Source organism: Hemicordylus capensis, chromosome 9 (assembly GCF_027244095.1).
Source record: "Hemicordylus capensis ecotype Gifberg chromosome 9, rHemCap1.1.pri, whole genome shotgun sequence".
Lineage (NCBI taxonomy): Eukaryota > Metazoa > Chordata > Lepidosauria > Squamata > Cordylidae > Hemicordylus > Hemicordylus capensis.
This window is the reverse complement of record NC_069665.1, coordinates 27,146,530-27,174,426: the sequence shown is the minus strand read 5'-3', so window position 1 is coordinate 27,174,426 and position 27,897 is coordinate 27,146,530. Positions and strand designations below refer to the sequence as shown.

General features: G+C 47.9%; 1 protein-coding gene across 2 annotated transcripts in view; it reads right to left on the bottom strand.

Annotated features, from left to right (window-relative positions):
* CDH13 (cadherin 13) overlaps positions 1 to 27,316 on the bottom strand; it is a 625,583-nt gene extending 598,267 nt beyond the window's left edge. The window contains exon 1 of one of the 2 annotated variants that reach the window (XM_053270621.1): positions 27,033 to 27,316. In XM_053270621.1, the coding sequence (XP_053126596.1) occupies positions 27,033 to 27,077 (45 nt within the window). In that variant the 5' untranslated portion in view covers positions 27,078 to 27,316. The remainder of the gene's footprint in view (positions 1 to 27,032) is intronic. The other variant, XM_053270622.1, reaches the window with a different exon arrangement.
* Positions 27,317 to 27,897: the final 581 nt, after the last annotated feature.

Below are 27,897 nucleotides of genomic sequence, written 5' to 3'. Positions count from 1 at the left end.
CCCGGCAGCTGCAGCATCAGGGTTCATAAAAGGCACAAACCACCCACACTGTTAAATGGTTGTAAGGCATTCATGTAACGCATCCCTCCTCTCCTGCTGTTGCTCTGCTGCAACTGGTATTCTTTAAAGGGAATCACATCTAGCCATCAAGATTAGTAACCGTGGATAGACTTGCCCCCCATGAATTTCATTCTGAAATTGAGTCCTCTGAGAGCCCGCCTACAGATTCCCCCCCCCCCGAACCTTCCTTGTACTATGGCAGTTCTACTAGGAATTCTCTCCCCCCTTTCCCCACAGGAATACCTTTTGCAAATAATACTATATCTCTATTCACTAACAGTGCTCAGTAGAAATCACACAGTTATGGCTGCAACTACGCAGTACTGTTCCAACCAACTGTGGGTTTTTATTTTAGGTTAAAAAAAAAAAAAAGCAAAGTGACACATCCTAATTTAGACCTCATTTTAATTCCTGTAACACTACTTGTAATAATGTCTAAAGTCCTTGATATTAATTTGACTGGAAAAATTCCAGAAGGACTTTCAATTTTTTCTCATTAAAAAACATTATAGATGTCTTAATTAAGTCCTGTTATTAATGGTAATATTGCTCAATTTAAACCTACACACACTTTAAGATGCCGTTACCTCCAGGATGATTAGTCAGATGAGCGCCGTTACGCAAGGGTGCACACAGCAGTTCCAAATGCCGCCAGATCCTCAGTTGTCCCAGATCGATGTAAGGCTGGAAGCTGTTCCAGGCATTACAGTCATTTAAGCCAGTTGAGATTGGGGGTGGACATTCCTGCTATTTAGAATGCTTTGCTCAGCAGTTCTCTCCAACAGTTCCGCCATCTAATTACACAGCAGCCAATGCAGCCCTACTTCCAGCTTTTGGGGACCTCATGAGCAAGCCTCTGGTACCTTACCCCAATCTCTCTCACTCCCCCTCCCTCCTTCCAGTACTGGATCATGGGGGTCACCCAATGAAATGGATGGAGACCAGATTCCAAATAGAATCTTTTCCTCCCCCTCACATTCTGATCCCCTTTCCCTGGAAATCAACCGTGATCACTTAGGTTCCCACCATTGTGTCTGTGCTTGGCTACAGTGACCAACTTCTCTGGGCCTCGACCCCCAACAATCTTCAGCAGAACATACCTGAGGCCCAACAAATCAACCTCACTTGAGGATTTACCTGTGAACCTGGGACTTGCTACCTGCAAAGTGGATGTTCTGCCACTGAGCTATGGCGCCACCCCCTAAGAGGAATATCTTACAGCAGATAGCACTCACATGTAGTCACCCACCCCAATGCAAATCAGCGTAGACCCTGCTTATCTCCAACATTATATAGGGATGACCATTCCATCGTGCAGTGCTGCATTTTCCCCAGCACTGGTGGGGGGCTCCTTTAAAGGAAACTGATCCCTATTGAGCTCCTACACCATCTTGGAAGGTGTGCACAGAATGCTGGGAAGGGTAGCCCTTCCCAGTACTTTCCCCATAGAGCTCTTAAAAGAGGGCTCCGTCATTCTTAAACGGCCCTTCCAGCACTGAGAAAAGTGCAATACTGTGCAGAGGGTTTTGTGGGTCCTTCCTTCCTTCCTTCCTTCCTTGCCAAAATGGCTCCCACTTGAAAAATAGTGAAGATCACTGCCACAGACTGAAGGGTGAGGGGTGGGGATGAAGAAAGTACAATCTGAGTATGTGCCTAACATACCTTACAACTTTACTGATTCTCCTAGGACAACATCAACCATTTCATCACATATGCATCTAATACCCTGCACTCCGGTCAACATCTGAGGCGGTGCCAGGGGTGCAGATCCCTCCCCTAAGCATTCAAGGAGTCCCCCCTTCATTTTACTGAACTCCGCCATCACATCTAATAACTCACATCTCCCTGCCCCAAGATTGCCTTTCCTCCCCTCTGGGGAAAAAAAGAATTAAGTGAGGAGTTGCTCCTCAGACTTTCCTTCTGTCGGCACCCCTGGGCTGTGTTCCCCTGTTTTCTAGGATGGAACTGGAGGACAGGTTTATCAATGGCAACTAGTCTGGTGGCTATAGGCCACCTCCATCCTCAGAGGGAAGATGCCTCTAAATGCCAGATGCACGGGAGCACCAGCAGGAGAGAGAGCATGCTCTCCCCTCTTACCTGTGGGCTTCCCAGAGGCATCTCGTGCGCCACTGTGTCAAACAGGATGCTGGGTTAAACAGGTCTTGGGCTTGATTCAGCAGGGCTGTTCTAATGTAAAAGTTAGCAGGTGGGCATGAGAGAGAGGGCCTTTTTAATGAAGGTGTCAGGATTATTCTATTGATTGATTCAGTTTCCAGGCTGCCTTTCCATGCAAAACACCAGGGCAGTGTAGTGTACAAATAAACTCAAATAGAACGCACATGGAAGAAGACTAAAAACAAACAAACAAAAAACCACCCCAAACAACAACAACTGAAATCACACCATCAACTACCATAAAAGCACTACAATAATACACAACCCATACAAACAAAACTAAGATCCATCATAAAACATGACAGAATGCCTCTGCAAATAAAACCATCTTCATCTGGCACCAAGAAGATATCAGAGTTGGCCTCAGACAAGGTCCTCTGGACAGGGGCGTAGCGAGGGAAGAAGGGGCTTGTGTTCAACCCTCTCCCTGGAGGCCCCTCTAAATGAGGGAAATAATGGAGAAAATAGGGAGGGGTGGAACCTAGAGGAGTCCATCAGATGAAGAGTCAACTGTTCATGGAGACGAATGCAAAGGGGGGGGGGAATTGTAGCCACACCCCAAGCTGTTTAAGGTTCCATGGTCTTGGAATCGACCCTCAGAAACTCTGTTCGTAATCTCTTTGGTATAGCAATTCTTTCTGTACGCCGATTCCCACATAATTTACCATCAGAAGAAATCATTACAAGATAAATTGCTTTCTTTATTTCTTTCTCTTTTTTGCATTTGTACATGAACACAATTTATAGTACGTTCTTGGAATAACGAACACAGAGCTTAATAGCCATAATCTGAAGTAAATCAAGCATGAGGAGAATGTTTAAAAGGGACACTTAAATACCATCTACTCCCATTTTATGTTACATTAATGCACTAAAGTCATCAATATACTCCCAGTTTATTATAACAGTGAAGAGCTTCTCCTACTGGTGACGAGGCTGCACCAACCGCGAGCCTCCGAACCCACTAAAGACGCAGCTTGACTGTCACAAGACAGCATCAATGCACCTTCAGCAGGTTGTCAGGAGAGGGTGGAATAAAGCTTGGCATTGAGACAAATGAATGCTAGAAAAATAATGTACAAGAGGGAGGACTTTTCTTGGAATTCAGAATTAGCTTTGCAACCAGATATTTATTAGAGCCCCAATTTGTATTTCTGATGCATGCTTCTGTCCAGCATTGTGAACAATGAATCCGCTCTATGCCAATTCTGAATCATCCATCTCGCCTTCCTTTGACTTGCTGGAGTTCTCCAGAGTCCCAGGTAAGGAGCCTTTCCCAGCTCTGTTACCAGAAATCCTTTAAGCAGTCCTTGTTAGGGGCAGAATGGAGAGGGCTTGGGGCTCATTTGGAAGCAGGTAACCAAGATGATCGATGATCAGGGGACTGGAGCACCTTCCTTATGAGGCTAGGCTACAGCATCCTGGGCTCTTCAGTTTGAAAACAAGGCGACTAAGGGGAGACATGATCAAGGTGTATAAAATTAAGCATGGAGTAGAGAGAGTGGACAGAGATAATTTTTTCCTACCTCTCTCACAACACTGGAACCAGGGGCCATCCCATGCAACTGAAGGTCAAGGAATTTAGGACTGACAAGAGGAAGTACTTTTTCACCCAGCACATAATTAATCTATGGAATTCTTTGCCATGTGGTAGTTTGGATGGTTTTAAAAGGGGCTTAGATAAATGCATGGAGGACAGGTCTGTCAATGGCTACTAGTCTGGTGGCTATAGGCCACCACCAGCCTCAGAGGCACAATGCCTCTCAATACCAGTTGCAGGGGAGCAACAACAGGAGAGGTTACTTGGCCTCACCAGAGGCATCTGGTAGGCCACTGTGTGAAACAGAAACTAGATAGGCCTTGGACCTGATCCAGCAGCGTTGTTCTTATATTCTTATGTGGGTGTGTGGTTCCACTTCAAAGTGGCTCAAAAAGAAGCTGAGATATTTCCTGTCTGGGGTGGGGTGAGGGAGACAGCTTTTCTTCTTTCTGAGCCTATTCAATTCAGACTTGGGTAAGCTTGCCCACCACTAATCTTCTCAGGTCTGGCCTCTCCTCTCCGGAATGTCCTCCCTGACTCCAACTGTGGTGTCCTTTCAGTGCCAGGCAGAAATATTTCTATTTACCTGGGCCTTAGACTGAATAGTGTCCTTTTTATTTCCAGTGACCATGATATTTGTATGACGCTGCTGTTCTGCTCTACTGTTTTGTTCACTGTGTTTATTTTATTATATTTTAAAATTCTATACACTTTCCTGAGGTACTTTCCAGGAGAGCTGCCTAGAAATTCTTTCAATTCCTCTCACAACAACAAAGGGCCTCCAACCCTGTGCTCATGTTTTGTGATTGTCTGTGAGTGCAAAACAAAGTCAGAGACAGAGATCTTGATTGTGTACTAAGCCCCAGGTGGGTAAGAGGGTTTGCCCTCCTCCCTCATTCCAACGCTGGGGATGGAGTCTGCATAGGGTGTGCTCAGCCGACCCAGACTGTCACAAAACAGGAATGCATACAGCTCCTCAACTTGGGTAGGACCCTTCTTTTGCCCATGTTCTGCTTATGAGAAGAGCCTTACTGTCTTGAGGCCATTCAACCAATCAAAAACTGTGTTCTACCTGGGTTGGGGAGCTGTGTGTGCTCCCAGTTTTCGGTTAGGAACATACGAAGGTGCCATATACTGAGTCAGACGATTGGTCTGTCTTGCTCAATATTGTCTACCCAGTCTGGCAGTGGCTTCTCCAAGGTTGAAGGCATGCCCTCAACTCCTGCCTGTGGCTTCCAGTGGCATCTGGTGGGCCACTGTGCGAAACAGGACTAGATGGGACTTGGGCCTCATCCAGCAGGGCTGTTCTTATGTTCATTTTCTCATATAACCTCTCTCAGCCCTATCTTGGAGAAGCCAGGGAGGGAACTTGGAACCTTCTGCTCTTCCCAGCGTGGCTCCATCCCCTGGGGGGAATATCTTGCAGTGCTCACACATCAAGTCTCCCTTTCATATGCAACCAGGGCGGACTTTGCTTAGCTAAGGGGACAAGTCATGCTTGCTACCACAAGACCAGCTCTCCTCTTGTGTGGAAGCAATGTAGGTTGTATGGAAGTAAAATAGGAGGAAAAGCTATACAGGTTTTCTTCCTATCTTGCTTCCACACAACTGAAAACTGGGAACACACACAGCTCCCCAACCCAGGTAGAACACAGTTTTTGATTGGGTGAATAGCCTCACTGAAGGCCTTTTGTAGAGTTCATGGATGAAGGGAGACTGGAACCAGTTCTTCCCGATTTATCCTCACTTCCTTCACTACTACTCCGCAGCAGCTCTCTGTAAAACTTTTGCAAAGAAAAAAAACACTCCTCATTTCATTTCATTCATATCACATCACATCACATCCCATTAAGTAGGCAGCTGCTCCTTATGGCCTAGGGCAGGGGTTCCCAACCTGTGGCACTCCAGATGTTGCTGAACTACAAGTCCTATCATTCCCCGCTACAATTTATTGTAGTCCCTCAACATCTGGAGTGCCATGGATTGGGAACCCCTGTTTTAAGGCTTCCAGCCTTTTGAAAAACAAACAAACCACTCTCGTGTTTAAATGCTTACTGCAAAACTATTATTAGCTTATAGTTTGGGTTCTTGTGAGCCACCTCCCTTGGAACTGACATTTCGAGAGTCATTTCCCTGCCAAGCTCTGGGGGTTGTCCATGCCACATTATGAGAAACAGGCCCATTCCAGGGCAAGCATTACACAGCCACGGTCAAAATATCCAAGCTTCATGGGAGTGATCCCTTTGGAAAATAATTATTTTTGCATACATCTCAAGGTGGGGAAGGGGGAGAGAAGACAGATGCACAAATCACTCACTGGTTTGTAGAAGATGGGACAGGGTGGAAATAAATCACCCCTCTCTGAAGAAAATGTGTGTGTTTATACTGCTTGGACAAATGGTCAGGACTGAGAAGCTCAAGAATAAGACTGCTGTGCCAGCAGAAGGTTGCCGGTTCGAATCCCCGCTGCTACTATATTGGGCAGCAGCGATATAGGAAGATGCTGAAAGGTATCATCTCAGACTGTGCAGGAGGAGGCAATGGTAAACCCCTCCTGTATTCTACCAAAAGAAAACCACAGGGCTCTGTGGTCTCCAGGAGTTGAAATCGACTTGACGGCACACTTTACCTTTACCAAATGGAAACCATATGGTGTGGATACAGACTTTTCATAATCATTAGGCTGGAATGTTGGAATGCTGGTGGCAAGAATCAAAGCAGGAGAACATGAGCCAGATATCCGTGGAATCCATGCAGAGAGGGGAGTGGAATTATGACCCCACCCCAACACCCTTCATGTGTCCAGTACAGTATTTGAAAGAGCCTGCTTGTCTACAGGGCTGCACAGCTTCAGCCCTCCTGCAGATCTTGGACTACAGCTCCCATCTTCCCTGACAACTGGCCACTGTGGCTGGGGATGATGGGGGTTGAAGTCCAACAGCAGCTGGATGCCCAAAGTTCTGGAGCCCAGTTCTACATGCATAGGCTCTATCTGTGCACTCAGGAAACCTTTGACCAGGCAGGGTCCCTGATCTCATGGACAGGACCGAAGAGGGTAGTGTTCCTACTGCAGCCAACACCCATTACTGGCCAAGGGCAATATCTCCAAGCCAGCTTACTTACCAGTGATTAGGGGCATGCATGAGCACATCCCTTCCCCAGCATGCCTCCTGTCCACTCCTAATCACATGGGAGAGGGTGCATCTAAACCACTTCTTCACTTGCAACCTAAACACTACATTAATCTAGGATTTACACAATGGGGCCATTCACAGGACCTGGACGGCAGGAGAGTAGGTGGGTAGGGGAAGGCTGCACGGATCTTATCTCCCCCCCCCCCCAGATGAGCCACAGGACGTTGCTGGAAGCACGGACCATGCTCTCAGGTGATCCGCTGCTGCACGGAGCTCCAGAGGCTGGGACGACACATCCTGGCCTCCGGGTATCCCACAATGCACTGTGTGCTGAGCATGGTGCATTGGGGGATTCCCCCAGGAAACAGGCAGTCTAGGAGCCCGTTTGTGTGTCTCCTCAGGCTAAACGAAGTCCAAGGAGGCACATGATCCCAGAACCTGGGTTAACGGCTGCTCTTGAAGGCAGGCTAACACTGCCCCATCAGGATCAGGCCCACTCCCAGTGGTTCTCACGTGCAGCCTAACCCAGGCTGGGCTTCCCTAGCCTGGGTTAGGCTGCATGTGAGAACAGCCTCAACATGTGAGGTGTGGTTTGAACATATACACACCCCATGCCATTAGAAGAAGGGGAACATACTCCAGGAAGGGGAAAGGGTATTGTTCTTCACATCTCTAACAGTACAACAGGCAAGCTGGCTCAGTCATATTGTTTGAACCAGCCTGTAATCTTGCTCCTTCTCCTACATATGTTCAAGTCAACACCTGAGCAGTTCTGAGGAGTAAAAATGGACTTCCAAAGTGAGATCTCCAGCTGCTGGAAATGTCTGTCCTAAAATAAAAGTTAAAAAGGCAGCTGTTCTTATATGCCTAGGTCTATCAGCAACAATTAGCCATCACGCTGAGATGGAGCCTCCATCGAGAGAGGCAGTTTACTTTAAACAACAGCTGCCAGGGAGAAACAATGGGGAGAGAGCTTGTGGGCTTCGTGGAGGCATCTGGTTGGCCACCAGATGGTGGACCGGATTGACCTTTTTGCCTGGCTACTCTTTGCTCTGGATGCAGCAGGAATATGCCAAAGCATTTGCAAGTATCTAGATTCTCAGTCCTACCTCAGAAGGGGACAAAAATCCCAAAGAAGGCTGAGAGAAGTACAGAAGCTCCAGAGTCAGCCAAATGCCACACCCCACCAAGTTTCCAGCTGGCTCCCACAGACAGTGAGATGACTCAAGCTTTCTGTAGACTGAAGGGGAATGTCCTGTATACGACAACTGTTCCTTGCATGACTCTGCCTCTAGCCTGGCACGGAGCACTGTACAAGGAAAGAACTTCATGTTCTTTTTGCCTTTTCTGAAAAGTTTTATGAGGAACATAAACATAAGAAAATAAACTTAAATCTGGGGGTGGGGATATTGCAGAAAACAGGATGCCTCAGAGCAGCTCAATTCTGAACAGGAGGGATGGATACATAAGCCATAAGAAATGTTAACCCCCAGAAAGAAAACACCAGGCACTTCTGCACCACACATTTTAATGGCCTACTAGACTTTCTGTTTTGTCAAAGAAGCCAAGAAATGAAATTTTGGGAGGGGATCAGAGTGGGAAGAGCATCTACTTTGCATGAAAAGGTCCGAGGCCCAGTCCCTGGCAGAATCTCCAGCTAAGGCTGGGAAAGCTTCCTGCCTTCAACCTTGGAGAGACACTGCCAGTCAAGGTAGACAATACTGAGCTAGATGGACCAAGGGTCTGGCTCAGTATTAGGCAGCTTCCTATGTCCCCCTATGTTACTCTCAGCATGTCAACCAATAGCAAATCGTAGAATTCTTTTGCAGGAACTAAAACAAATCAAAACCACATCGACGTTTGGGATGGGTGTGCCCATCCAATTGGACCCTACAAGAAGAAAACCCTTCAGCCACTGACCTTCAGCTCTTCTCCCCAAACCCCTCTGCCTCTAATCAGACCCCACTCCTCTTTCCATGTCAGAAACTAGGGCACCGAACCTCCATGCAGAAGGTCATCCTAGGTTCGGATCCCAACACCCCTAAGTTAGGAACATAGGAAGCTGCCATAGACCGAGTCAGACCATTGGTCTATCTAGCTCAGTATTGTCTTCACAGACTGGCAGCGGCTTCTCCAAGGTTGCAGGAAGGAATCTCATCCCTTTCTTGGAGATGCTGCCAGGGAGGGAACTTGGAACCTTCTGCTTTTCCCAGAGTGGCGGCTCCATCCCCTGAAGGGAATATCTGACAGTGCTCTCACTTCTAGTCTCCCATTCCTATGCAACTAGGGCAGACCCTGCTTAGCTAAGGGGACAAGTCATGCTTGCTACCACAAGACCAGCTCTCCTTGATATATCAGGTAGAAGGACTGATTAAGCCCCACTTCTCCAATTTCCCTTTGGAAGGGCCACAGCTCTGTTGTAGGGCCCATGCCTCACATGTGTAAGGAGACCAGGTTCAGTCTCTGGAATTTCTGGTTAAAGGAACCTCCAGCTGGGAAAAGCCCCTGCTTTCAGAGCAGACAGTACTGAGCTAGATGGACCAGAAATCTGACACAGTAAAAGGCAGCTTCATATGAACCCACCTAGACTTGAGAAAGTTCCACTGGAAGGAGGTGAAGGGGGCAGGTAATAGCGAATGACTCAGTTTCCACCCTTCCCCAGGGACCTCCCAGGAGAGACATCTTTGAAGAAATGGCTGCTCTCTTGCAGTTCAATCCGCCATGTGATAAACAGCAGCAATGCGTGTAGCTCAACAACATTTCAGTATTTCTTGGCAACATGATTGGGTTGACTGTATTTGAACTCTTCTGTGTTCCTGCTTCTTTATTGGCACTTAAACTCGAGCAGCACCAGATGAATCATAGAAGTCACAAGTAAATACTGCAAGAACCCATGGTGAGGCCATAACAGTAAATTCATTGTTCATAAGTCACAGGCTTTGATGGTAAATACTCAGATAATGCAGCCCAATGCTTAGCATGACTCACAGAGCCTGTTCTCATGGATGTCGATTTCTGGGTAGGAGAGTCTTAACCCTGTGGTCATCTGGGGCACTGGGACTCATCCTGCCCATCAGTTCCAAACCTGGGGAGCCCAGATCTACTGCCCAGTCCCAGGTTAAAAGTGAGATAGGATGAAAAGAGAGGTGTCCTCCTTTTTGCTTTGGTTGTCTGCACCACCATCACATTTTAAACTGTTCCTGGAAGCTGGTGGCCATGTTTATCATAGAGTTGTGTGGCAAGCAGGGCCAAGGAGAGGAGAGCTGTTGCTGCACTGAGGGCTACCTCTCTGTTGTGCTTGTGTGGTGCATTGTGGGATACTAGAGGACTCAGCACAGGATTTTTATCCCTTCCAGAGTGCACAACTGTCCGAACACGTGGGGGAAGGGTAAGTAAACCCAAGTGGGGGTTTGGGTCATCTGGGAGGCATGGGGTATGAGCACACCTCCTCTCCAGCCCACCCACCCCCATAAGATCACATGAAAGAACCCACCATATTGAGGAAGAAGGAAGACGCTAAAGTTGGCAAGGGCACCCCCCTCTGCTTTGCTTGGTTAGCTAGAAAGTTTAGAGTTGTGTATGCATGAACACTAGAGAGCATGCATCAACAACATCCATTTGTTTACTCCCAAGTAGTCACCTGATCTTTCATTCACATGCAATTCACAGAATTCCTTTCACATTTCACTTTATGTGAAATTCCGGTGACAACTGCAGTTCTCACTCGACACAGTACAGTTGGCTTCCTCCAGCCAGGGGCAGCTCCTTCATGAGGCGAGGCAGTCACCTCAGATGGCAGATGACTGGAGTAGCAGCAGGACAGCAAGATACCCCCGCCGTTGCTGTCGGAGCAGCTCTTTGGGACTGATCTGACCTTTGCAAGCTTTGCACGGCGTGCCGCTCCTTCCCAGGTTTCTTGCAAACCTCCCAAGAAGCCCACGGAGAGGAGGCTGCCGACAACCTCCCCTCTTTGCTGCTCCCCGTGCACTTTCAAAGCTTGCAAAAGTCAGTTTGCAAAGGGGGCTCGCCCTCCAATGGGAGTGTTTGGCACTGCACCTCAGAAGCTGCAGGACCTTAGGCCAAGGATTCCCAACCAGTGATACTCCCAATGTGGCCCAACTACAACTCCCATCACCCCCAGGCACCATTTATTCTGGCTGGGGTTGATGGGGGTTGTAGTCCAGCAACACCTGGAATACCACTGGTTGGAAAAACTACCCCTGCCTCCAGGATGTGATTGCTTGTCGTCCATTACCTTCCATTCACACACCTCCCCAAAGACCACAACGGAGGTATCCTCCTCTCTGGGAAGCTTCTTTCCTCATAGCAAGTTGCTCCTATCAGTGGTATCAGATTTACTGCCATTTGCCACTTACGTTGGCATGTGGGAAATAGAAAAGTCTGGCCGGTTGCTTGCCTGCTCCTTAGAGTGGCTACGTGGCACTCTCCCAATGTATCTCATCTCTGCAGCTGGTTAGGTGAGAGGCCACCATAGAAAATAGCCAGCAGATGGACAGGCAGCTTCAAAGGTCTGGCAAGTGCACAGATGCAGCGTCAAATAACTCTCATCATTCTCCACTGATTTCCCCTTGTTTCTGTCTACTCTGAACTTTTGGTCCTACTGCGAACCAGGAGAGAGATTCTCTGTTTTTGAAGCCTGGCTATCTCCCATGCAGCTGCAACTGGGTTCTGTCTATTAAGTGCCAGAGTAACACTCTTTGGGGATTAATGCCTATGAGGGGACAAATTGCATCTCTGCTACTGGGCACAGAAAAATACTTGGTGCTTGCAAGCATGAAGGCAGTTGGCCACCTTTTAACTTTGGCACAATGCTTCATTTTAAGCACGATTTTTTTTAAAGGTTCTGCAAACCACCCTGGTTTGCATTTGAATGTGAGACATGCATGAGCACTGTAAGATAAGTGGATAGACAGAAATTCTTCTCCCTCTCGCATAACACTAGAATCAGGGGTCATCCCAATCAGGGGTCAACTTGTGGAATTCTCTGCCACAAGATGCGGTGACAGCCAACAACCTGGATGGCTTTAAGAGGGGCCTGGATAACTTCATGGAGGAGAGGTCTATCAACGGCTACTAGTCGGATGGTTGTGGGCCACCTCCAGCTTCCAAGGCAGGATGCCTCTGAGTACCAGTTGCTGAGGAGTAACAGCAGGAGAGAGGGCATGCCCTCAACTCCTGCCTGTAGCTTCCAGCCACATCTGGTGGGCCACTGTGTGAAACAGGATGCTGGACTAGATGGACCTTGGGCCTGATCCAGCAGGGCTGTTCTTATGTTCTTATTCCCCTCACGGGATGGGGCCACTCTGGGAAGAGCATCTGCCTGCTTGCATGCAGAAGGTTCCTTCCAAGTTCCCTCCCTGGTTCCCTCCCAAGATAGGACTGAGAGAAACACCTGCCTGTGACCTTGGAGAAGCCACTGCCAGTTTGTGAAGACAATACTGAGCTAGATGGACCAATGATCTGACTCAGTTTATGGCAGCTTCCAATGTTCATCTCTGACAGAGACACTGACCTCCTTGTCTTCTCAGGAAGAAAGAGTCAAGAACGGTGCAGCTATCATGGGGAGCACACAAAGAGGGGAGCAGGTCATGCCCACTGGCCCTGTCCTCTCAGGGAAAAGCAGGGTCCCTGATCACGTGCACAGAGCCCACAAGTGGACAGTGTGTATGCCCTGTTATGTTCACTGGGGGAAGGATGGGGCCATCAGGCATGAACTTGTTTTCCCTTTCTATGCCTGTTCATCATCACATCTGCACAATCCTCATGTTTAATTCAAATCTGCAGAAATATGGTACAGTCCTTTCTGGACTATACCACTTCAGATAATGGCTCGGTGATCTCATGTTTGCAATGCTTCCCCGGGGGCAAAGAGTAAACTCCTTGCACACGGAAAACTAACACATCAGGGAGAAGCGTTCTCTTGTGGGGAAAAGCATGTATGGATTCCCCTGCCTGCAGACTTGGGTGTTATCCCTCAATGCCTGCCAGCCTCCTTACAGCTGAGTAAAATATGCTTCATTGTCCCTCATATATCACCCACTGCAAGAAGGTATTTTCCTACCTCTAAGCAGCAAGTCAACAGGCAGAAAAAGTAGACTGGAGTGAATTTTTTACTTTCATTCTTCAATTTGTTTTGCACTTTTCAGTATATTCAATTTTTATCTCCTCGCTCAGACTCCTCTGTCAGCACATGAGAAGGGATACTAAGTTCAGCAGCTACATCAGCAAGAAACCGGCACTATATATCACTGCACTGATATGGTTGACTTTTCAGCATCTTTTTTTTTAAACCCTCAACGTAGTGTGAATAATACAGAGAAAATAGGGAAAGCAAAGTGCCAAATCCAGTTGTGGCCATAGCAAGAGTGTACAAGTTTAATGGCCCACTTACTCCACAAAAGCTTAGGAACAGAGGAATCTGCCTTACACTGAGTCAGACCCTTGGTCCATCTAGCTCTGTATTGTCTACACGGACTGGCAGCGGCTTCTCCAAGGCTGCAGGCAGGAGTCGCTCCTTGGCCCACCTGGAGATGTCAGGGAGTGAAGCTGGGACCTTCTGCATGCAAGCTCTTCTGCTGAGCCATGGCCCCATCCCCTTATGGGGATATCTTACACTGCTCACCTGTAGCCTCCCATCCAAATGCAAACCAGGGCAGACCCTGCTTAGCAAAGGAAAGAGTTCCTGCTCACTACCACAAGACCAACTCTCCTTATTTTAGCTCCCGCTAAAATCAATGTGTTAGTCTTTAAGGTGCAAGCTCTGTTTTTGCCTCAGCAGTGACATCCCTTTGGAATTCTTCAGCTGTGGGTCTGTGTATTGGGATGAAGAAGGGGTTGGAACTCCAGATCCTTTCTTCCCTTTCCCCCACTCTCTTCTCCAGGGAGGAATTAGAAAACAATTGACAGAAGAGACAGACCAAGCTGTTCAGATGTTGCTTTGTTGGTGAATAAACCCCTGTCCCTTTCTTTGAAAAGATTCCCCGCCCAAGCAAAGCCTGTCTTGATCAAAGACTGTCCTAATGGCCTTTCTCGCATGCTCAGCAACTGGTCTGATTCCACATGCCAAAGCAATGCAATCCTCACCAGCCAGAGGAACAGAGCCTAAGGAAAGCTGGTATTCAGGACCCTGTCTGTCATAGGATAATGAGGTGCTTCCTATGCACAAGGCACAATTTATGGAGTTCAAAGCATCACCAACCAGTTCAAATCAGTTCATCAGTTATGGCCGTGCTTTCGAGAGATGGAAATGCCACCTGGTCTAAACACCGTAGCCAGCTGTCGAGATCTAAATGCCAGCCCAGACAACGGTTTCCATTCACATTGTGATGCCTCTTTACGCCTTACTTTTTAATCGGCAACTTCTCTTTTCTTCTGCCTTGCCAAATCTCTATTTCCCCACTAGCAGCACAATGGATGGAGAGAGGATGATACAATGTCTGCAACAGGGATGATGCCAAATCATCCCTCTAACGCATCCCACAATGAAGTAAGCAGTCTCCCTGCCATTGAACTGAAGCGAAACCCTCTACCTCTGTGTTTCCCAGCCTTTCCCTTGATGTGGACCATACACCGTCATCAAAAGCTTTTTCAGACCACAATCTAAGCAAGTTGTTTTAAACATCTTTAACACAGTCTATGGCTGATGGGAGTCAAATTTCTATTTCAAAGGGTAATAAAAATGTAGCTAATTCTAATCATTTATTACGCTCACTCAGAAACCTATAGCACTCGTCACAGTACATTTACCTGCAGCAGGCCTATCAGTGGGGGGGGGGGGGGGATAGGATACACGAGGTAAGTAAAGATGTGCCATCAAGTCAGTGTTGACTCCTGGTGACCACAGAGCCCTGTGGTTTTCTTAGGTGGCTCACACAAGAGGTACACAGGATTATATTCTCTTGGTTTTTCTCACAGACCACCTCCAGTACCCTCACAGACCACCAGTGGTCTGTGAACCACAGGTTGGGAACCACAGTTCTGCTGGGAATCCAGTTCATGGTTTTTGAAGGACTCCAAAAGGGCAACAAAGAGTTTCCAATGACCAGGAGAGAATTGATGGGAATCCAAGCACCAAAGAGGACCCACCAAGAGCCTCCTGAAGTGACCCAATCTTCAGATTCAACTGCAGAGCCCAATCACCCATCCATCCATGGTCTGTCTAATGCTGCCACATAATGCAGTGATGGCCACTAGCTTAGATAACGTTAAAAGGTGATTAGACAAAAGGCCTATTCGGACATCACATTGTACCCGAGTTCAGATGTCTGTACAAATGTACATGTTGCTGTGCGGATGGCTGTACCTGCATTCATTTTAAAAATATGGATACAAGTCCCTCAAATGCATGGTACAGATAGGATATACCTTGCTTTGCCTGCATTCAACATAATCAATGTGAATAACTGTACCCGTGTACAGATATCTACCTGAGTACACTCTATATACAAGTGTTGAGCATAATGTGTGAATGGGGATGAATTCATGAAGAACAAGTCTACCAATGGCTTTGGGTTTTGGCATTTTTCATCATCAGGGCATTTCTCTTTCCCACAAGCTAAGCCAAAGAAGAGGTCATCCCGAGTTTGCAAGAATGCTAGATTTCCAACCCAATCCCATTGTATTCAGCTACCCAGTCTAGGAAACGGCATTCTGGCTGCTTTATCATCCAAAAAGCAGTGGGGCCTTCAGCTTTCAGGAATCTAAATATATGTGGATTTTATATAAATCGAATAAATTAAATAAATAAATATTTGCTGCTAAAGGATGCTAATGCTCTTAGTTTTGATTGCCCTGCTCAGTAAAACCTGGTCCCCCAGCGGGGAAAAACATAGGGCTCGTCTCTGGGGAAATGAATAAAATAAGCCATACAAGGCAGGAGTTGGGGAGCACTTAGAAGCAGGAAACCAGCCTGCCTGGATGCCTGAAGGCAAAGGAACCATAGCTTCAAAAAGACTTGGCAAAGCTGTTTCCAGAGCTTCACTCTCTCCAGGGAAGCTGTTACAGGCTCTGGGAGAAAAAGTGAGGCTCGCATTTCAGAAGTTTGCAATTACACTTGCAGAATACGAATCGAGGGCCTCTTTGGGATGAAGACTGCGATTGTCATTCAGGAGCTCAAAGGGTGAGTATTCAGCAACAGCGATTGTCTTCAGGAGCCAGCCTTCAAAACCCCGACCCCTACCGGGAGTAGCTTCTCACGCTTCAGCCTACGCCTTGGGAAGGAGAGCTGGTCTTGCGGTAGCAAACATAAATGGTCCCCTTTGCTAAGCAGGGTATAACTTGTTTTGCATTTGGATGGGTGACTACATATGAGCACTGCAAGATATTCCTCTTAGGGCAATGATCTTCAGTCTTTTTCAAGCGGGGGAGACTTTGGCAAAAAACAAACAAACCCCAAACCAACCCCTTCCATATAAAAACCATTTCCCATTGCACTGATCTCTGCATGGTACTGGGCTTTTCTTAGCGCTGAGAGGGCCCTTTGGGAGACACAGAGCCCTCTCTTACGAGCTCTTAGGAGGCAAGCACTGGAAAGCACTTCACTTCCCAACACTCCATACATGCCTTCCAAGATGGTGCCGGGGCTCAAGAAGGCTCCATTCCCCTGAGGGCTTTGTTTCCCTTAATGGAGCCCCCACACCGGGCACAGCACAGTAAAGCATGCTGGAAATAGTCTTCTCTGCATGGTGCCAGTGGGACTGTGTGGAGGATTCAGCTCTGGCCCAATACCAATAAAACTAAGTGGGACCAATGAACAATTAGTCAAGGAGCTGCATTTAGGGTTGATGGAGGCTGTGGTTCCCAGGCCCTACAATGAACACTGCCTTAAGGGGTGGGGGCCATAGCTCAGTGGAAGGGCATCTGCATGCATGCAGAAGGTCTCAGGTTCACTCTTTGGTAGCATCTCCAAGTTAGGCTGAGGAAAACCCGCCCTTGAAGCCGTAGGGAGCTGCTGTTGGGAGTGGCCAATTGACTGGCGGGGCAAGAAGAATGCCCAGCAGGAGCGGGGAGGGGGCAGGCGGGCGAAGTGGCCCCCAGACCTTGGGTGGCTTGGCTTGTGTTCCAAGGACAGCTTGTAACACTAGTAGCTCAGCCCCTGATCTTGATATCTGATAGGACTTGAGATCTAATATGCTACTGCTATCAGCTAGGGAGTGAAAAGTATTTCTAAAATTACAAGCTAGCAAAAAAATGGTGGTAAGGATCTCAGATCCAGTCAGCTCATTTGGAAGCGGGGGACAGGACATATCCTCCCTCCAATGACCCCCTCCCAAAATTTGGCACATGCTCCCTCATCACCAATCACATGGAGGTCTTGGTGGGGGCTCTTTTGATGAGTGCCTTCCCCATTTTTCCTTAGTGGCCATTTTTGCAATTGCTGCTCAGAACTCTGATTTTTTCCTTTCTCATTCAAAAGCCACGCATAGAGGAGATCATCTCCATTACAAAACCGATCACTCCTCGCCTAACAATGGCTACTGAGCAGGGAATGTGAAAGTTTCCCCAAGCCTGCTTTGCCCTTAATATATTTTTCCCTCCTTTATCTAACAAAAGACTTATTCGTGTATGATGGGCTATTTCATATGGTAATAGGCAAAAGGAGTTTCAGGAAAAGGAAGGGAAAAAGTAAACTTTTTTCCACGCACAAAGTGGGAGGGGTCATCCTTGTGATCGGGCACATGCTTGGAATGATGCAAGACCTTGTGTCTCCTGTTCAAAGGATCAGGTAGCAGGAAAGGTTTCTCCTGAAAACCTGGAGATCTGCAGTCAAATACTATGGATAATACTTAGCCAGATGGGCCAGTCGCTTGACTCAGTAGAAGGCAGTTGCATAGACAAGAGGCAATTAGAACTCTTGGAGGCTTAGTCACATGACTGTAGGACATATGGCAGCCATGAAGGACAAACCTACAAGAAACACATATTGGCTCAAATGTGGCAAATTATGATAAGGTGTGTCAGTGTGTGGGGGGGTATGGAGTTGACTTATGCTAAGTCAGACTATTGGACTCTCAGACTTCTGACCCAATATTGCCTGTCCTGACTGGAAGCTCTAAGCAAGGTCTACTTTGCTTTGCGTTTGAATGGGAGACTACATGTGACCACTGTCAGATGGGCCATGCTTCACTGGAAGAGCTTCTGCATGCTTGTATCAGGTTCAGTCCCTGGCAGCATCTCCCAAGACAGGGCTGGGAGAGACTCCTGCCTGAAACCCTTGAAGAAGCCACTGTCGGTCAGTGTAGACAGTTCTGAGCCAGATGGACGAAGGGTCTGACTCCATATAAGGAAGCTTCCGATGTTCCAGGGCTAGCTCAAATAGACTAGAAGGATCAGCATGGTAGGCCAAACATTGTTCCAGATAAGGAATACATGTTCCTCCATGATTATGCCCAAAGCAGCTTATAACATGAAACCTTCTAACCCTGGACCAGGAGAGCTGGTCTTGTGGCATCGGACATGTATATTGCCCCCTTTGCTGAGTAGGGTCCATCCTGGTTACATTTGAATTGGAGACTACATGTGTGAGCACTGTAAGAGATCCCCCTTAGGGGATGGGGCCGCTCTGGAAAGAACACCTGCCTGCTTGCATGCAGAAGGTTCCAAGTTCCCTCCCTGGCATCTCCAGACAGGGCTGCGAGAGACCCCTGCCTGCACCCTTGGAAAAGCCGCTGCCAGTCTGTGCAATACTGAGCTCGATGGACCAATAGTCTGACTCAATAGAAGGCAGCTTCCTATGTTTCTAATTGTCCCAGGGCTTTACAAAGTCAACCCACCTACCCGCATAGGCACACAAGGCTCCAGGGCTGTCCTTAGGGCATGACTAGCAGGGAGACCGCCCCTGGCCCTGCTCTTTTAACCCCCATTAGAATTAACTAGAAGGGGCCCCTGCACTGGCTGATTTGACACATCTCCTCCTATCCTAATGAGAATCACAAGAACAGTCCTATAAAGTGTTCATACTCATTTAGCTTCAACAATGCTACAACCCTGGGTGCTCTTAGATCATCCTCGGGGCCACCAAAACCATCCACTGTGGCTTAAATTCAGTGCTCGGACACGGTAGTATAAGGGAGCTTCCTGCGTCCCTAAAAGGCTTTTCCATCACTTGCTACCCACTCATTTTAACTGAAGCTAGTTTCTTCTAGCTGAAGATGCCGGGGTTGGAACCTTAGACCTTCTGCATGCAACACAGATGCTGAACCATGGCCAAGGGCTTACTTTTGATCCCCGAGGCCACCTCTGTGCCCATACCTTTCATGTGTTGGTGGCAGAGTGGCTCTCTCAGCATCTACCCTGGTAGCAGAGTGCTTGCAGAGCAGGGCTGCCAGCAACCATCATCCTTGACCACTGACCACTGTGGCAGGGCATGATGAGAGCTGTAGTCCATTGGGCAGTCCTTCTGTATAGAGGGAGAGACCCCTGGAGCCAGCTCTTTCCCCATTGGCTTGACTGAGCTGCTTCGAAGACCCGCGATGAACCCAGCCGTCTATAGGGTTGCACTTGCAAGGTCTTAGCATGCTATCCATGTCCAAGGGAGGAGGGCTGGTGCTGTGCAAGGTGAGATTCCGCTTCTTCACATCATCACGGCAGAGATGGCAGCAGAGAAGGTCAAGGGATTGCTGCCAAGTTGTAATAAAGCTGTTTGATCCAAATCCTGGCCTAAGAGAAAGCTGTATGACTCTAACTCTGAACAAACTGTCATGAAAGCCTGAAGCTAAACGGGCCTCTCTTCCATCAGCTGAAGATAAGCAACATATAAGGGGGGGGGAACCTAGCATCCTGGGGGGCGCTCAGACTGGAGTGGAGTCAAACACATATTCTTCGGCTGTTTACTTCAGCCTTGGCTCCTTCCCCCTCCTCTTTCTTCTCCCTTGCATCATTTTCTAGACTATGTCTAGAAAAGAGTCGACACCAACTTGACAGCACTTAATCAATCAATCAATCAATCAATGATCTTTGTCAGGTGGGAAGAGAGAGAGACACACACATGTTCACACAATTCAGCGTAAAGCAGCAAGTATGTATAGCTGGGACTAAAAAAATAAGAAATAAATGTCAGACTTCTCTCTAAACCCCTGTAACATGGATCTGACGCATTGCTGAATACTGCATGTACAATGGACTCCATATAGGGCTGAATTGCACATTCAAGAGAGCGCATGCTAAAGAAGTGGGATTCTGATCAGAAATCTATCTTTTCCTCTCTCGCACAAGAAGGTCGCCATAGTGGGCAGTCTTTGGGAGAGTGGCAAATGAGAGGTTAATGCTTTCCCCTGGCATTGTTTTTGCCACTGATGAGGCCATAGCATAAGGCAGTTTCCTTAGAGGGGATGGGGCCATAGCTCAGTGGTGGAGAATCTGCTTGGCATGCAGAAGGTCCCAGGTTCAATCCCTGGCAGCATCTTCAGGTAAGCCTGGGAGAGACACCTGCCTGAAACCTTGGAGGGCTGCTGCCAGTCAGCGTGGACAACACCGAGCAAGGTGGACCAAGGGTCTGACTCCATATAAGGAAGCTTCCCATGTTCCTATGGAAATTGCTCCCAAGGGGGAATTTGCCCACATCCCCCCACAAACAGCTGTCTCCTCAAATAGCTTATTGGCAACAAAACACCACTTTAGGGTCCCAATTGGAATGGCCTCTTACAAATGTTGGAGGGGGAAAGAGAGGTGCTTCTAATTGGAGGCATGCGTCATTATAATACAATCCATAGTTCAACAGCTTGTTCTTTTCATCTTTTCTTTTTAATCCTTCACATCTAATATCTATAAACTCATTGCCTAGAGCAGGGATTCTCGGATGGGTCCCCGGATGTTATTGGACTTCAACTCCCATCACCCCCAGCCACAGGGATGATGGGAGCTGAAGTCCAACATCTGCAGGCGAGCCACTGTTGTGCAGTCCAGGCCTAGAATAATAGAGTTGGAAGGAACCTTAAAGGTCATTTAGTCCAACCCCTTCTCAGTGCAGGAATCTGCTGCAGCCTCCCCGACCAATGGCTGCCCAGCCTCTGTGAAGGAGAGCCCTCTATTTCACAAGGAAGACTGTTCTACTGTCAAACAGCATACAGTCAGGAGATTCCTCCTAATACAAGACTTTGGAACACTCATCCACAAGTCACTTCATGTTTTCTTCCCCCATAGGGAATAAAAAACCTTGAGTACACAAAGAGCCCCTAATCAAAGCCACCATTTTGATGGGCATCTTCAAGAGTCCTGGTTTTGTCCCTTTTAAAAACAAAATAAAAGCTTCCCAATCAAGGATAACATTTCACAGGTGCTCACAGAAACCCTGTACTACCACCTTTTTGACATCAACGGACTATCGTACTGAGTGCTGCATTTAGGTCAACACCAACAACCATCGGCCAAATCAGGGAGAGAATCCGAGTTCCCTCTTTCAAGTTATCCTGATACGAGTTATCTCGATACAAATCCGAGTCCCCTCTTTCAAGCTATCCCGATACGAGTTATCTCGATACAAATCCGAGCTCCCTCTTTCAAGCTGTCCCAATACAGCTCCCGCAGAGGGATGTGATCATTTCCTTGGCTTCCTCTGCAGCAGCACACCTTCCTTTCAGGGATGTTTGGATGCTAATGTAGGTTTTCAGGCTGCACAGGGAGCCCTCTTCTGGAGAAATATGAAAAAGTTGGCAGTTTGTGTGTTTCCTGTCATTTACTATATAGTGAAACAAAAAAGATACTTGGGGTGTATTACTCGTATTACAGTTTCTCACTGCAATTAGATTGGAATTTGTTGCTACTTCCATTCTGGAGGCCCAAAGGCACAGGGAAATACTTATGTACCTTAGTTCTTCTTATCCTTAATGAAAGGGTAGCTTATCCAACGTTGTTGTATTTCAGTATGAAAGTGATCCTGTCAAGCACTACTACATTGGCTGGATTAACTGTTAGGGAAGCCACTCTATAGAATAGAGCCCTCATTAATTCAGCACTCTAGAGCAAGGATTCTCAACATTGGGTCCCCAGATGTTATTGGACTTCAACTCCCATAATCACCAACCAAAGGCCACTGGGGTTGGGGATCAGTGTTCCCTCTAACAGGGATCCCTGGATGTTGTGGACTACAACTCCCACAATCCCCAGCTGCAATAGTCCTTGCTTGGGGATTGTGGGAGTTGTAGTCAACAACCTCTGGGAATCCCTGTTAGGGAGAACAGTGATCCCCAGCCCCAGTGGCCTTTGGTTGGGGATTATGGGAGTTGTAGTCCAATAACATCTGGGGACCCAATGTTGAGAATCCCTGATCTAGACAGTATGTATGCCTTGCTGAGTCCTTTCAGAAACAGAGAGGTAGCCATATTCCCAACTATAACTTTTGGAAAGGAGCCATAGAATGCTTGATCAGCATGCAGAAGATCCCCGTTTCAATCCCTGGCACTGATTGATGGGCAAAGTTCTCTGCCTGAAACCCTGGAATGCGGCCAGTCTAACAAGGATTCCCAGATGTTGTTGACTAGAATTCCCAGCATCCCTAGCTGCAATCCCCTTTGGCTGGTGATTATGGGAGTTGTAGTCAACAACATCTGGGAATCCCTCTAACAGGGAACACTGCTGCCAGTCAGTGTAGAGCCTACAGTGTGGGGTGCACTATAGACAATAGGTAAAGGTAAAGTGTGTCAACTTGGTGACCGAGTCAGTGTCGACTCCTGGTGACCACAAAGTCTTGTGGTTGTCTTTGGTAGAATCCAGGAGGGGATTACCATTACCATCTCCTGTGCAGTATGAGATGATGCCTTTCAGCATCTTCCTATATCAGGGTTTCTCAACGTGTGGGTCCCCAGATGTTATTGGACTTCAGCTTCCATAATCCCCAGCCCTAGTGGCTTTTGGTTGGGAATTATGGGAGTTGAAGTCCAATTACATCTGGGGACCCAAACGTTGAGAATCCCTGTCCTATATCACTGGTGCCTGATCTAGGAGTTTCCCATAGTCTTCGAAAAATACCAGCAGGGATTTGAACCAGAAACCTCTGGCTTGCTAGTCAAGTCATTTCCCCGTGCATCATTAGGTGGCTTGCTATAGACATTACTATTAACCTAAATGAACCAATAATGTGGCTGAATGGAAAGCAGCTTCCTAAGTTGATTATGTGCCTTGTCTTTGGAAAGTCCGCCATGGTGACGCACCCATCCGAAATAGGCAGGAGCTTCCAAACGCTAACACGTTCAACACTGCAAAATACATTGAGCATTGCTCACAGTTCTGGATAGCTAGGGACTAGCCTACTCTGTGCATGCCAGGAACTCGCAGAAGAGACTGGGCTCGTTCCAAGATGTGCAAAGCACTTGTCTGAGTTTCCATATGCAGTCCAGAGCCAAAGGACAGAGGTGAAGGACTACAATCCAGAGTAAACATTGCTAAAATTGTGTGTGCGGTTCCTATGGATTTCTATCTCAACTGGGATGGCTGTGGAGGTGAAAAAATACATTCTGTATTTTCTTAGGAACATAGGCAGCTGCCATATTCTGAGTCAGGCCATTGGTCCATCTAGCTCAGTATTGTCTGCACAGACTGGCAGCGGCTTCTTCAGGGTTGCAGGCAGGAGTCTCTCTCAGCCCTATCTTGGAGATGCTGCCAGGGAGGGAGCTTGGAACCTTCACAAGTTGACTCTCTGCCCATGATAAACTGTCCATGTTGGAGACAGTACATCCATCTTGGTACAGGCTGAGAGGTAGCATAGCTTTCCTTTCCCAGTATATCTGGGGGACATGCATTTTCCTCCAGGGAACATGCATGTGATCCAGATGCATGGGTATGAACAATTCCCCTCTCCTCACATTCTTCCAGAAGCACAGAAAAAGGGGATATGATTCAGCCACACTTCTCCTGCTACATGTTCAGGGCCTCTCAGCTTATAGCATCCCTATCTGGAAAAAAGGGAATTGCAGTGAATCAACTCATAGAGTGATGTTAAACATTACCAAGGTGGGGGCAAAGCTGGTATCTTTTGCAAATATTAAAATTCCAAAGTGCTATTTTTATTTATTTATTTATTTAGGCATCTTCAGACTTTGCACGGGCCCGGAACACTGCCTGCATGAGAAATCCTTCTTTCCCCAAACACAGTGACCCAAAACTTGGGCGGTTAACTCTGGAATGAATTATCCCCTTCCCTAGAAGGCATTGCAGTAACAGATTTGTACGGCATATAAATCAGTTGATCGCGATCAATGTTTGCCATTTCCACTGGCTGGATCTCAAGGAATGAGTTGTGGCTGCTGCTGAGAAAGAGAAAAATATCACCGCTGCAACGTGTTACCACCACAAGCCTTGCCAGATGCCTGCATAGAGGCACGGGTTCCCAGCTGCATGCAAGTTATTTGAAAAACGAGTCCAACAATCCATCTCAGCGTCCTCCGTAACAGCAGCCCTGTCCTCCTAGTCTCACCAGCTGTTGCATAGCTTCTCATCAATGCCCCTTCCACCTCCCAATACTTCTGTCACAAACTAGGTTTATTTAAGGGTAGTATATATCATCATCAGAGAGTCATTAATTTCCAGAACGAGCAGCTTTCCACCTGTTTGGTCATCACGTCTTCTGGTCTGGGAGCCTTGCCCCTTGCCAGATACGTCAGCAGGGAGGGACAGGCTGCAGTCGCAGAATGGTGATGGAAGTGCACTTTGCACATGCTCAGAGTTGCCCTTCTTCAGCTGGTTAGCATGCTTCAGTGTTGATTTTTGGCACAGAGTAAGGTTCTGGGGTAAGCCTAAATCACATTAGGTCCTCTCATCAACCACCCTCTCCTAACATAATGTAGACAACCATAAAGTTGCACAAGCCATGAAATACAATGATGGAAGAAGCGGGAAGAGTCTCTTTCACATGTATCTGCCATTCCGATAAGTCACAGGAACTATCCGATTGAAGACTCAGATTCAAACTGGCCAACCTGAGAGAGGAAATGACTCAAATGCTGTCGATTTGTGTATTTTAAATAATAAAATATACAATCTGTATCCTGTCTGGGTCCCCCCACCCCCGGCTTAAAAGTACAGAATGGCATTGGACTATAACAACAACCCTTCGAGGTTGGTTAGGCAGAGACCTACTGGTTTGTTATGGCCACCCAGAAGCATGATTGCTGGACCTGACGGCACAACTTTACCTTTAATGTCCCCATCGGCTCCATATCCAGAGCCAGCATAGCAGTTAGAGTGTTGGACTAGGACCAGGGAGACCTGAGTTCAAATCCCCATTCAGCCATGAAACTCATTGGGTGACTCTGGGCCAATCACGTATCTCTCAGCCTAACCTACCTCACAGGGTTGTGGTGAGGGTAAAACCATGTACACCACTCTGGGCTCCTTGGAGGAAGAGCGGGGTATAAATGTAAAATAATAACAAACACAATAAATAATCTGGGTGCCATCTTGGTAATCAACACAATGGTGCCCTAGCGTTGGCTACATTTGGTTTTGTAAGACTGCTCCTGGACATGTCAGTCACCACATTGACTAGAAAACCCATTCCACTGCTTTCTGATGAACACCACCACGCCCGAGTTCCACTCGGCACTGAAGATTTCAGATCGTCACAATACCAATGCATTTGGAAGGAAAGAGACACCACTGCATAATGCCAACACACACAGCCATGCTGTTGAAACATGGCAACTCTCTCCCAAAGCTGCCCAGCTCATCGGTCACCACGGTCTGCAAATCTTCAAGCCAAGACTTGGTGCATCTTGACTGGTGATACAGCGAAGACCACCGCCAGGCCCCAAACAAGACAAGTGATGATACTTCGGTGGTTGTGCCCAACCCATGGCATGAGCTTCCATCTCATTCAATTGCAGCTGGACCCCAAAAAGCCCAGTTGCCTATATCTCTGCACAAGTCCAGCTCCTCACAGCTTCCAAACTGACAGGCGGGAACCCCTTTCAGCAGCAAGGGAAGGGGTTAAAGTCGTAGCAAAGGCAAATCCCTGCCACCTCTTTTATATGCCATACATGGAGAGGTCTGTCAACTGTGGTGAGAGAGAGGAGTTGCCTTTTGCTCCTAAGACACCTTGGAGATTTCGGGCACAAGGGAACTCACAGCAGACCACCACATCGGGAGTGGGTGGGCATCCCCCGGAGTGACCAGCCACAGCAAATCAGATGCCCGATCCAGGAGGGAATTCACTTTTTCCGGTTCTAAAGCTCCAGGGAGCACCACCCCGCCAGGTTGCAAGAGTGGAAGGGAAGCTTCGGCTGCTAAGACAGGGGAAAGGGGAGGGGGCCATTCGAGGATTCAGGAGCACCATGCCGAATGACAACAAGAGGAGCCTGAAAGCTCACACGAACCAAATCGGGATGGTGTGTGTGCCGAGGGAGGGGGCAGCAGCAGCAGCAGCAAGAAGAGCCAGGAGGCAGTGCAGAAGTTGGAGCCCAACTCGCTCCTCCACCTTGACTGACAGCAACAGGGGGGCCCCCACTGCCTGTCTCTCTCGGCTTTTTAAAGCCTGGGAGGGTGAGATTCCCTGCTGCCTTTCTGGAAGAAGGGGATCTATTACAGGAGAGAGAGAGAAAGGCGACCAAGCAAGTCACTCAGGCGAGATTTTGCAGATCCACCAAGGAGGTGGTGGCGGGGCGGAGGGGAGACCTCTGAGTCCGCCTCCCTCCACATTTTGTAAACCCTCCACATCTTTAAATGTTGGTGTTTTTTAAAAAAATGGCCCACAGAGGAGTGCAGCAGCTTGCACGGGATCGTGGCCGAAGCCACACGAAGGAGCAGGAGCAAATCAAAGTTGCTGCATGGGGAAGGAGAGAAAATCTAGCGGCTGCTAGCAGAGAACACTTAAGGGACCCTTACTACAAGGTGAAGGAAAAATCACACACACACACACACACACACACACACACACACACCACAATACATCCAGTGCAGCTAATTTAATGCCCCACGAAACCACCGAGAGGCATTCCTCACAGCAGAGATTCTCTTTTCCCAGGTAGTGCTTCCAGCCAGCCTACGACACTGGCTGAGAAATCAGACACTTCCCAAGAAGCAAATGCAAAGAGCTAGCTTCACACACACACACACACACACACACACACACGAGAGAGATTCCCAGGATCCGAGCTACGAATGCCATGCCTTACCTGGGACAGGAGAAAGAGGAGGCTGAGTTGCGCGTAGGGCTGCATTTTGCTCGCCTAGAAGATACCCGCGGCTTTTTCATTCATGGACTCGGCGGCACTGAGCATATTTTCAGTGTGGAGCAGCCTTTGAGGGAGGGAGCGAGAGGGAGAGGGAGAGACTGCCTTGAGAGCTCGCCAACTTCCCAAATAGATCAGCAGCATCATCACCAAAGCATTGGATGGAGGCGGATGACCACAACCAATAGCTTCACAAGGATGATTTCTTCACAAATCACCCTCCTTTTTGCCTCGCACAGAGCGGGCGGGCAGCCCCTCACAAACGCACAGCACCTCCAGAAAGCCCTTACTCTGGTGTGTCCAAGAAGCAGCTTCAGAAATCAGGCTTTATGCATTTCACTGAGGGTATTTATCACACCACCACCCCACCACACACACACCTCTTCCCCTCCCCGCCAGAAGAAATAGATTTCCCCTGGAGGAAAGATCAGCTCCTCAAAGCACTAGTGCCCAAAGAAAGACCCTCATTATTAAGCCACGCAGAGAGAGAGAGCTTCCTTCAGTAAATCAAAGGAATGGCCACCACAGCCTTCAAGTTGCTCCCCAGACTTGAGAGACCGGCATCCTGGATTTCCTTCAGGGGCACCAGCAAGCCTGATTGTGTTCTCGGTGTTCACTCCATCTCACAAATCACAGGGAGGACAGATCAATTCTACTTGACAAAAAAATCCATCATAGGGCAATAGATTTTATTAACTGCTCAGGTTATGGTGGGACTTGGGCTCTCGGACTCACTGAGCTGTAATCCGGAACTAAAGTTTGCAGAAGTCGGTGTCCTTCGGTAGCAGGGAAACTTTCCCACTAGCAA